Source organism: Balaenoptera musculus, chromosome 11 (assembly GCF_009873245.2).
Source record: "Balaenoptera musculus isolate JJ_BM4_2016_0621 chromosome 11, mBalMus1.pri.v3, whole genome shotgun sequence".
In the NCBI taxonomy this organism is placed as follows: Eukaryota; Metazoa; Chordata; class Mammalia; order Artiodactyla; family Balaenopteridae; genus Balaenoptera; species Balaenoptera musculus.
The window spans coordinates 85,094,040-85,106,167 of record NC_045795.1 but is presented as its reverse complement, the minus strand read 5'-3'; the positions used below and the strand labels follow the sequence as shown (position 1 = coordinate 85,106,167).

The following is a 12,128-nucleotide window of genomic DNA, read 5'->3' as shown; positions in this document are numbered from 1 at the left end:
TTACACTGTGGAATGTTTCATGAACACTGAAACATTTTCCTTGTTTCTTTGCTCTTTTGCTTCTGTTTGCTTAGATCCCTCCCTGGTGCCACAGCAGCTGAATGCGCATCAAATCTGAAGAAAATCTACACAGTACAAACGGTACAGGTAAGATCAAGAAACCTGCTGTACGTGGGACAGTTCATCATCCAACCTGAGACCTGTGGTGTGCTGGCAGCGCCCACCCGGGGCTGTGCCCTGACCTCAGCTCTCATGTCCACTCTGGCAGAGCAGCCCTCAGCCACGTCTACCCCAAAGGCCAGCTGAGCACGTGCCCGAGTGGCCTGCTGTTCTCTTGGTGACGTGTGGAACCTTATCGTCTCCCAGACCCTCGTGCCTCTGGCGTGGGTTTGACGATATCGCTCTGTGTCCTCATTTAAGCACCAGCTCAGCCGCTCCCTCTCTGGGCTCTGTTTGCCATCGGTGAGAGGCCCTGGCACCCACCTGCAAGCTTACTGAAGGCCACAGGGCAGGATAGTGTTGAGCCTGAAAGTGGAAGGTCTCGGACCCGTGTCCTACTCCACGTTCAACTTCCATCATCCTAAACTGGGCAGGGGTCAGCCCTTTAATTTGTGTACGACTGGTGTGATGGTAGCACCTGCCTCCATGGGTGGGTATGAGGACCGAACGAGATGATGTCTTTATCAGGCTTAGCAGGAGACCTGACACATGGTAGGTTGTCAGCAAATGTAAGCTCTTAGATCTCTTAGTTCTTTCTCTACCCAACTCTTAGGATGAACGTTAAAAAAAACCGAAAAACAAAAAAACCACCTGGTTTATTTAGTTGATCACATTAGTGTTTTCAAAGCAAATTCTATCAAGTTTCTCTCCCTCCTCTAGTTTAATACATTGTTGTACACAAGATAAGGCTTTTAAGGCTGCTTCATACTTGCATTGACTGTGTGTCCTGAATTTTCTAGAAGGGCCAGTTTTAAATCGTGTGTTCTGCCCTTAAATCTTTTAATGTCTTAGAAATTCCAATAGATCGGTGTCTCTTCGGCAGCCTCTCACTTGCACAGGAGTTGTGCAGAGATCTTTTTTCAGACACTTCTCCCAGTATCTGGTTCAGGAAATTTAGTACTCACGGTTATGCAGCCCCAGGAATCTGATTGTAAGGTGCCTCGTGTGGCCACAGAGGGCCCTAAGCCGGGTGTAAACACGCAGTCCCTACCACAGGCTGTCTCTGAACTATTTGAGAAAATGACCTAAGCATGTGGAGAGCAGAATAACAGTGCTGTTGTAAATAAGCATTCAGTGCCAAGTACAAGCAGTGTCACAAGACAGCACGTGGGCCACCGTCCAGAGGGACAGATGCTCTCAGAGTCCGGGAAGGGGTCCCTTTCACTTCTCCCCGTGGTGACATTATGGACCTTGTTACCTCTTCCCAGCACCGCTGTGTAAACCTCAGAGCACTTGATTCTAAAGCCTGTCCTCATGTAGAAGTTCTTAGAGCCCAGTGATTTTTTTTTTTTTTTGAGGTCCTCATTAGACTTTTCCCACGCTATTGTGACATTGGATCATCAGAACTGTGCCTGGGATTCCAGGAAGACATTGGTAAAGTTACACCGAGGGATTAGTTTGTTTCCCTGACCCTGTGTGATGACAACAGAGCATTGGTTGAGCCTTGGTATCTGGCAGCAAGCGACATAGGGTCTTCAGGGACCAATTTAAAGTACCCAGGCCGGCACATACTAGGAAATACCTTCTTAAAAACTTCATTGGGATATAATTTATTCAGTAAATGCAGGTTTCTTAAGTGTAGAAGTTTGGTAAATTTTGACAAAGATACGCAAACATGTAACTGTCACCCGGATCAAGATTAAAAAATTCCATCCTGTCGGGAAGTCTTTCTTCATGCCCTCTTCTTACCAGTCCTTCTTTTCCGGAAGCAACCACTATTCACATTTCTGTCACCGTGCATTGGTTTTGTCTTTTATTGAACCTCATATAAATGGAGTACTATATTGTGCCTGGTTCCTTTCACTCCATACATACTGAAGGATCCAATGAATGAATGAGAAATTAATAAATGAACCACTTTCCTGTCACAGCAGACTGCTCACATAACGATCTGTTAAGCTGTAACCACACATGCTCAATGGCGACAAAAATTGATGCTTGGTGTGGCCAAAAAAATCATGCCGTTTTTATGTAGAAAGCACAGATAGGCATACAGTACATAAAGAGATATATAGTGGTGGTATTAAAGTTTCACAAGAAAGTGTTTAGGAAAAGGACTCCTTCAACATAGGGGGATGATAATGAAACACTGCCCCAAGGGGTCAGGAAGTTCTGTCGTGTCTCCGATGTGTCTGTCCTCCTCCGTTTCTCCATCTGTAAAACAGGTGGTAGCAGTTCCTCCTCCCTCGGGTTGAGCGAGGGTTAAATGAGATTGCGTAGTTCTTAGTAGCGCTTGGTACTTAGTAAGCCCTCAGCTGTTGGCAGCTTTTACAGAAGGTTGGATTCTACGCTTCAGCTTCATCGGTTGACCGGGGAGGTTGTGGGCCTGGGTGTAGGGTGGTCACACTGCCTGGGTTGGTATCTCACATCTGCAACTTAGTAGCTCAAGCAAGTTGCTTAACTCCTCTGTATCTGTTTGCTCATCTCTAAGATGGGAATAATTGTGATACCAACTGCATCATGAGGTTGTGAGAATGAAATGGCACAAGGACGTAAAAATCACCTAGTAAGTGCTGGATGATAATAATGAATTCGTCTGCCGTTATTGGCCTGCTTCTATTGGAACATCTTCTTGTACATTCCTCAATCATGTTTTAAATCACAAAACTGTGTACCACTACTTCTAGATGATTTATTTCAAGCAGTCATTCCCCAGATTATACCACTGCAAATACCTCTACTTACGAGAATGTATTTAACTTGTCGATGAGTTTGGGGATTTCAGCCTGTGTCCTTAATATCTGTGAATAGTCCTTAGTATTTGAGAACTAGCCTGGGTGCTGATTTTAAAGTCATTTGAGGATATCCTTTTGCCCCACTGTCTTTTTATTTTGTAGTTATATGTTGATTCCTGAACTCTCGCTCTGTCAGCGCTAAAAAATTACATCCCTAATCGTGTCTGTTTTTCCCTCATCTGTGTTTAGATGCAGTGTAATTATCATGTGGTATTAATGATTGCTTTCCGTAAGGACATATTGAATAATATGTCTTTTTGTACTTTGAGGCCCTCAGCAAATCAGAGATGCTGATGGGCGTGGCAGAGGAATTGTTATCCCCGTTTGTTAGCTGGAGGGGCTGAGGCTGGGAGGCAAGTGGCCCGAAACGTGGTAGAAACAGCCAATCACGCTGTGCTCTGGGACTGGAACTCCCTCCTTTTCTAGGTCCGTCCTCTTGCTTTTGGTCCACCCTGACTGAGGAGTGAGGGAGGCCTGTGTCTCCTTCTGTCCCACTGACCCCTGCTGAGGGCACTCTTCATCACAGCTGCCAGTAATGTCCTCTGCTTGGAGTTAAATTTATTCCCTCCTTACCTGCCTTTCTTGGAAAATCCCATGTTTCATCTAGATGTGTTTTCCAGGCACTTAATGATTCCTTTTACCCTTTTGTAAACATTTCCAAATATTCCACATTTCTTCTGTGTTTTTAAGTCCTAAATGCATGCAGCGCGGAATAGAACACAGCTTCTGAACAAGCCTGATTTTACCTGTGGGAGAAGGCAGTTACCGGCCAGATACGATTTGCAGGGGAGTGCCCCCTTGCTACCACAAGACCAAAATTCCAGCCCTGAAAACTCATTCCTGTGTAGCATTCTAACCTACCTCAGGTGTCACCTTCAAGGTTTTGCCACACTGTGTCCTATTGTTCTGCGTCCTACGCAGTGGTCCCATAAATTGACTGACTTTTTACTTAAATTTACGGAAAACAGAAGCTTCATATTTCTTCTGTAAATGGATAGCTAGCATCATTTATCATAAACAGAAGGTCTTCAGAGAAATACAGATACAATCTCTTAAAATGAAGAGACTCTTCCTTCTATTACCTGTGTATGGCCGGTGATATCAAGGCATCATCCCTTATCAGAAGGTTGTGGAGCTGCTGTGCTCTCGCAGGTCATTAAGGTAGGACAGCAGATTGCTTTGCAAATCATTGGGAAAGGGGGGCTGTCCCTTTTGGGAGGAGAGGTTTTATAGGTCAGGACCGATCATGGAGAATGATAGAAAGATTGATTCAAAGTCCTCGCTGCCCTGGAACACAGCAGGGCAGCCCACGGTGGGTGACATCCTGCAATAGAATGACCTGCAGTGAACCATTTGGGTGAAGGGATAGGGTCGAGGGAAGAAAGAGAGAAACTCCCTCCTGAAAAAAGAGAGGGAAAGCCCTGCAGGCAGGTCTACTTCATTGTTCTGTTTAGTGAAGCTTAGTATCGAGAATAACAGGATTATGTAGCTGTCATTTAATTTATTCATGGGGTACGTGATGGGATCAACATTATAGTCACAACCCAGTTGTGCAGAAACGGAACTGAAGTCAAAGTACCTGGATCCTCTCTCTGCTGGCATGTTGGCAGTGGCAGGCGTTGTACAGGTGGGGTGGGGTGGGAGGTTAAATCTTGCAAAGTGAAAGTGATTCAGTCACTTCAGATGTAAAACTTGGTCTCTCAAGGGGGATCAGAATATGCCACCCCAAAAAATGTCACTTTAACTTAAGAATTACTTTGAACTGAAGGCAGTTGAAAAACAGCAGACCCAGGAGGAGCTCTCTGACCTCCTCTATCTGCCTGAAATCAGGGCATAAATTACCCTTTTAAAGGTGACATAAATTTACATTTGTGAAGGTATCCCTTTTTCTTACCACTTGAGTCTGCATAACAAACCTACTAAGCAAATGTGTGTACCCTGTATTTCCTCAGCACAGTCACACCATATACCACCTCTAGGGACCCCAGACCCCCTTTCCTTTGTCTGGTCACTCTCCACAATTTATCATCCTTTGTTAAAATGGTGTATAAGCTTCTGAGTCCAATCACGTCTTTGGGTTTTCACCAAAGTGAAAGCCCTGTGCACTGAAAAATATTAACATCAATAAACATATACCTATGGGCCTTACCCAGGAAGCCGAATACACACTGCTCTGCTGTTTCCCCCAACTTTTCTCCTGTTCTCTCAATGTGTGAACCCCACTTAGCTCCCTAAGTCGGATTTTGTTTTTCATTCCTTGACTTAACTGCGTGGTGAGAAATTGCCCACTCCCCCATCAGTCCTCCAAACTTTGGTTCTCACTTGAAGTCAAGCCCTTTGGAATGCAAAGCAAAACCCATTTCTCTCTCCACTACCTGGCTCTCCCAGGTCAGAAACACTTGGCTTTCAGCCTGTTGTGTCTGCTGTGAATTAAAAAACATCCATTAAGCTCTTCCTTGGTGTCCACACATGTTGACTGAATAAGTGATGCCTGACTTCCCTCCCTCTCCTCGGGTTGTCATTAAGGCTTTTGAAGAAAACGCTTCATTATTAGTAATAAACATTGTGCTTAGTTTTACTGAAATCTACTGTTTGCAGACCACTTAGAATTAATTATAAGTCTAAGGGCTTTTGAAATCTGTTTGCAAGGTTCTATCTGTAGTAAAATTTAGATGCTTTAACAAACATAAAAGGATGTTACGGAGAATATGACCAGGAATTATCACGTTTCCAGTGAAACAGCGTTTTCGCTTCTGCAGGGGAGGAAGGAGGTCTAAGGAGCTGTGTGATGCCGGGTTCCTTCCTTCAGCTCTTTTGCCATCATACATGCTTGACGAGTATTCCACACACTGCGTGAGGTTTGCAATATGGAAACAGACCGACTTAGTGCCACGGACTTTCATGGGGCTCTTTTCAATGAGGTCACCGCATATTTCACTCTCATTTTGTGTTCATGCAGAAACATGCAAATATGCACTTGAATAAGTACGTTAGGTCAGGGTGAAGTCTCTCACTGTATCTTCTTGGGCTGTAATCTCCTCCTCTCAGATTTGCCAAGACTAACAAAATCAGTTGTCTGTGTTTTCAAGAGAATCTTCTAAAGCTACACACTGTAGCACGATCCTTAGTGTGATTTTCTCACCTTTGGAACGGGAGAAGCATTTTGTTGTGTTTTCCAAGATGCTTCAAACACTGGGTGAAAAGTTAGGATTTGAGAACTTTGGCAAGGGTGTGAGGGCAGGTGCTTTGGCCTGGTATGCCTTTTAGGAGACTTGAAGTTTGCTGGCACCAAAGTCCTCTTGGTGGAAGCAGAGATGTATATTCTAGCATAAGTGTGTCCATAAATTCTGCACAGGTCATTGCCACATCATTGCAGAAGTCCTAGGCTAGAGCTAAGGCAGTGGCATAATCAGTGTGATGAAGGGCACGTGCTGGTGGGAAAACATCTTCAACAGGTGCCCCTCACTCTGTGACCTCATCCATGACCTCGTGACCTGGTCCATGGCTTCTAGGACTGGAGAAAGATGTGCCGAAAATATGTAGTAATATCTGCAGAGGAAATAGCTTAGTGGTTAAGGATGCAGCTTTGGAATCCAACTGCCTGGCCTCAGATTCTAGCTCTGCCTATTCACACCCACACCACAGGCTATAACTGAAATATTGGGGTAATCTTATCATTTGCACTGATAGCAAACCATTTATAAGGTGGGTATCTCCACAAAGACAGATGTCTGAGGTCTACTGTTACTACAGAGCTATTTTCAGTTACTTCCTACATTAGCACCGTTTTAGTATAAGGGACCCAAGGTATTCTTTTTGTTTGTTTATTTTTTGTTTTTTTCCTGACATTAAAAAAATTTTTTTTCTTGTCCTATTCTTTTTTAAAATAACTTTTATTGGAGTATAGTTGATTCACAATGTGTTAGTTTCAGGTGTACAGCAAAGTGAATCAGTTATACATATATCCACTTTTTTTTTTTTTAAGATTCTTTTCCCGTATAGGCCATTACAGAGTATTGAGTAGAGTTCCCTGTGCTCTACGGCAGGTTCTTATAAGCTATTCTTAATAAATCTATTGTCAGGTGGTTTGTCTTTTTTTTTTTTTTTTGCCTTCAGTTTTATCTGATCATTCCCTGGTGCTGGCCTTGCAGTTAATTTGGATTCAGTTTTTATACAACATGGGCTCAAACAACCCATAAGGATTATCATTCAACATCGGTAAAATTTCCTTCCACCTATGCTGCTCCATTCATGATGCCCTTGGATTCATGTTTCTAATTGTTCTATTGCTTGTTCTGGTCTCCTCAGATCCACTAGGAGACCCAGACAACCACCCTTGACTTACTTCACCACGCAGAGTGATGTTTTTCATTTGCATAGTAATTCTATGCGTAGAGTTCGTAGTGTAGAGATTCTTGGTGCCATTCCAAACAAACTGGGAAGGGTTTTCTTCTTCGTAAACTCACTTCTTGTCCTAATCCTGATGGTCATACCACACAGTGGTGCTTGGGAGGATGAGTCTGTGTGCCTCAGTTTCCTTATCTATAAAACAAGATTAATAATTGTACCTCCGAATTAGGTTGTCGTTAAGATAAATTACATAAACATGTAAAAGTCATAGACTAAATCCTGGCCCTATTACTGTTGCTTCTGTTACTCTCATTGTCACTATTACTCTATTATTTTTATGTAATCTGTTTCTGACTACCAGCCACCCTGTGTCTTAGTTCCAGCTGTTACAGCAGAATACCATAGACTGGGTGCCTTCAACAACAAACATTGATGTCTCACAGTTCTGCAGGCTGGAAGTTCAAGGTCAGGGTGCCAGAATGGTCAAGTCCTGGTGAAGGCAGTCTTCCTGGGCTTATAGACAGATGGGCATCTTTTCATTATATCTGCACATGGTGGAGAGAGAGGGCTAACTCTCTTCCTTTTCTTATTGGGACAGTAATCCCATCATGGGGGGTGGGGGGCCGGTTCCATCCTTATGGCCTAATTATGCCCAAAGACCCCACCTCCTAATTCCATCCTATTAGGGGCTTGGGTTTCACTCTATGAGTTTGGAGAACACACAATCATGGAATTCCTAACACCGTGTATCTTGGGCAACTTGTGGCTTTGGCAGCTGAGCTATTCCCTTTTCCTTCTGGGAGAGGAAAAGAAGGGGGACAGAGCACGTGAGGTAATCCCTCCTTGCTTCCTCTGTACCCCATCCCCCAATCCAAAGTGTAACACACTCTTTCTAGGCTTAGAAAGAAGACAGAGTCTGTGTCATAAGGAAATATGGTTCAGTACATATATTCAGCACTACAGGCTTTATTAGATGCCATATACCTGTCAGAAAAATCATTAGCAAGATCCTTACCCTGTTTTATGTGGAGACACATTGCATAGGGATGTTTGCTAAACCATAGCTTCCTGAAGCATACAACTTAGCCTGCCTTCAGAAAAGAACATTCTTTAGTGTTATGTTACATTTTCTAGCAGAAAATTACAAGGAATACTGAGAAAAATCTAGTTTGAATGGATAGGACTTAATGAGAATCTGATTTTTTTTCTTTAATGCATTATTAATTTTATAAGCTAGAGGCACAGTAAGTCAATACTGGGTGTATTAAACAAAGTGTTTTTCTTTTAAAGATATTCTGGAGTGTGTACAATAATATTCCTCCTGTGACTAGCCTGCCTTTGAGATGTAGTTATCATTTAATGAGAGGAGAGAGACGACCACTTTGGTAAGTGTCTTCTGTATAGTTTGAGATTGAGGTGGGAGGGAAATGGTTGTGAACGTAATAAAATAACTTCATGCCAAATTGGAATGCCAAAGTAATTTTCTCCTGGTGGCGTTGCAGAGTCATTTTAGCCATGATTTAATTTTGAAGTAGACCCCTTCCCTCTACCCCATTCCCCGTGTGCTCCAGAGTGATGACCAGGTGTCTCAGCCTCTGCCCATGGAGGACCCCATTGCAGTCTCACAATACATAGGTCCTCATTAGCTCGCTGCAGGTGCCATGCAGGTCTTTGTATGGGGGTGTGGCATCATTTGCGTTTCTTCTTTCACTTGTTCAGTAATGACCTGGACAGTGGAGTGAAAAAGCTTATAGGCTGGAGGGGAGATGAGGGAACAGATGCGGTACCCACATCTATTATATGAACAAAGATTATATAACCTCAGACATACCTCATGTGGACCACATAGAAAGTGTATGATACCGATCATGGCCCAGGGTCGAGGGGAAGGTGTCTTTCTTCTTTAATAGCTGGAGTAGTGTTGAGGGTGGAGGACAGTAAGCCAGTTTGCCTAGGCTGGAGTCCCAGTTAGTAGTAAATCCTTGCATCATGTCCCTCAACTGATCTAAGCCATTTACTGATTAATAAAATGGGAATATATCTTAGCTCTTTGGTAGCAAATGGCAGAAACGTAAACTGAGCCAAAAAGAAAAAAAGGAGTCTTTTGGCCTCTGTAACTAAACAGTCTACCGGGAGGGCTGATTTTGGGCAGATCTGGGTGCTCAATTCTTATTAGGAATCTGACACTCTCCATCAGACCTGCTTTGCTTTTCTCTGCCTTGTTTTAATTTTCAGGCAGGTTCTCCCGTTTGTGGTGACAAAATGGCTTTTATAAGCTCCAGTCTTAAGCCCTACAAGTTTGTCAATGTCAGCATTCACCAGCTCCAATAAAATGCCAGGGCAGGCTCTCATCGGCCCAGTGTGGGTTGCCTTTCCATCCCTGGCCAATCATAAAGACTAGGAAGCAAACCTGGGTCATAAGCCCACCTTTCAAGCTAGGATATGGAATCAGCCATATCAGAAAGGGTCTGGCATAAGAGTAGGGGACAAGTAGCTCCTTAAAGGGAAATTGGGGTGCTCTTGCCAGAAGAGGGAGCAGTTACTACACAGGGAAACAGCAGATGTCCTCTACCGGGGCTGAGTCCCCCATTAGTCTTATGACACAAGATTGAAATGCGAATCAGATGAGGCGATGTCAGGAACATGACATTGAAATGTAAAGGCCTTCACACATGTGAAGCACTTGTATTAGTTTGTACCCCCCGGGTGGTCTAGGGAACCTCTCATCACCACCTCCTTGCGGATGAGAACCTGGTGCCCCATCACCTTCCCTACCCTTTTGGCCCCTGAATCCCACTTTCTTCCCTCCCCATCTCCATCCCCTTCCTTTTTCTTTCATCTGCTTCTGTTTCCAGTAAAATGAACCCGGGGAGAGTTTATTGCAGAATGCCCCATTGTTTTTTGTTTTTAATGTCATCCATTGTTAAACTAGATGTATGTAGCGCTACTTAATCCATGAGTGTAACTGTGAACATTGGTCTTTGATCCAGGGAAGAGGAGAGTAATGCAAAGGGTGGCGTATGGAAGATGAAAGTTCCCAAGGACAGCACGGTAGGTTTGTTCTCATCCTTTTCTAGAAGCTAAGTTCGGGGTTGTTGACTGCTTATGATGAACCTCTTGTGCGTTTTAGACAGTCCGCCTGGTAGACTCAGAACGGGACTGGGGGTGAGAGATTCTATTCTGACCTTGGTGGTTTTCTGCCTTACACTGTCACCTTGAAAATATATTGTGAGTCTCTGTAGAAATGGTATAATAGTGTGACTGTATCATATAGTTCTGAACAGCTACATGCCTATAAACTTGACAGAAAAGCTGATTAGGGCTGTCACGTCCTCCACAGCCGTAACCGACATGTGGAAGAGGGTTTACGTTGTGAGAAGCAGGATCCTTCCCAGCAAAGGCTCGTCGCTTCCCCACCGGGGCGACAAGCACTTCTGAGAATGACCCTGGCGCAGAGAGCGGGGATGCGTGGGAGGCCTTGCCTCTCACCGCTCTTTGGGGTTTCACGCGAGGCTGTGTCCAGTCTCCCTCTGGGGTTGATGAAACCCTGGTTGATGGCACGGCCTGCTTGGGCGCTGGTTGGCAGTGGTCAAGCCTCAGAAACCTGGGTTTCCCAGGAGTGGGCTGTAGTTCATTGTACTGACTGAAAAGAGCATTCAGATCTGTTCTTAAGCCGCCTTTGAAGATGGATGAAAGGACACATGCTGCCCAGTCTCACCTTTTCATGGTTTCTTGCATGTGGATGAGCTCAAAGGACTGAAACATCTCCAGGGACCCATAGGCTTGACCTTGCATCGTTTCCCGATAAGCACAAACCTAAAGACATGACCCAGTTTGTTTGTTAAAGGTGCAAACTATCGTTAAGATGCGTAGCTACGAGATTTGGCTAGTATTTGGCATATATAATTTTTAAAACGTCAGGGGAGCAAACAGAAAACCAAGCAAGGCCTGTGAAGCTCTTCCTGCCCCCCTAAAAGGAGAGAAAGTTGGTTTGAATTTCCATAAGAACACGTTTCCCTTGCCATGTTCTTTATTTACTTGCAGTAGACATTGACTTCTGGTAGAAACAATCATGATGTCAGCGTTGGCTGAAAGGTAGCTGAAAGACAAGTTTGTCCTCCCTCCTTGTCAGCTCACTTGACCACATTCAGTCGCAGATAATAACGCTTTCACATCTGCACAAGTGTCCTCATCCCAAGCGGCTCAGCCCTCTCTTTGTTGCTGGCCAGTGGGAATCCAGTGGGTCAACCTCCTCTGAATTCACAGCAGGAGAGGGAACGTCCCCTTCCCCTAACTTCCTCTCAACACTCATCTTTGTTCCTAATAGCGTAAGAGACTGCAGACGAGACAGATAAAAAACAGAAGGGATGGTTTCTAGGCGGGAGACAGGTAGACCAGAACGGAGGGTCTAGGAAAGAGAAAAAACCCTCCTTGAGAGTGAAAAGTCATGCTGGTTAACTGCTGTGGTCTTGGTTAAAAATTCAGCGAGGCTGCTTTGAGCTCATTAGAACTTGATAATACATACTCTTATTATAGTTAATATATAGTGGGCGCCTGGTCCAGAGCAAACACGCAGCTGTTTATGGAATGGATCTTACATCTCCAGTGCTGTTGTTGCAATCACAGTACTGAGCCCGTCGAACGCAACATTTGTTGACTAATTTGATGGTCACAACAGCCCTGGGAGGTCGGTCCTATTATTATTCCCTGTTCGCTGAAGGAAACTGATGCTCAGAGAGGCTAATAGCCTGCCCAGGGTACAGCTCTAAGCCGGCTGTCAGGATTCAAACCCGGTTCTGGTGGAGTTCAGGGCCTGTGAACCAT

The 12,128-nt window shown here is 44.3% G+C and overlaps 1 protein-coding gene across 3 annotated transcripts in view; it reads left to right on the top strand.

The window, feature by feature from the left end:
• Nucleotides 1-12,128, top strand: part of EIF4E3 (eukaryotic translation initiation factor 4E family member 3) — a 44,231-nt gene that overhangs the window by 17,851 nt on the left and 14,252 nt on the right. For all 3 annotated transcript variants that reach the window (XM_036869011.1, XM_036869013.1, XM_036869010.1), the window contains exons 2-4: nt 75-147; nt 8,595-8,689; nt 10,295-10,355. In XM_036869011.1, the coding sequence (XP_036724906.1) occupies nt 75-147; nt 8,595-8,689; nt 10,295-10,355 (229 nt within the window). The remainder of the gene's footprint in view (nt 1-74; nt 148-8,594; nt 8,690-10,294; nt 10,356-12,128) is intronic.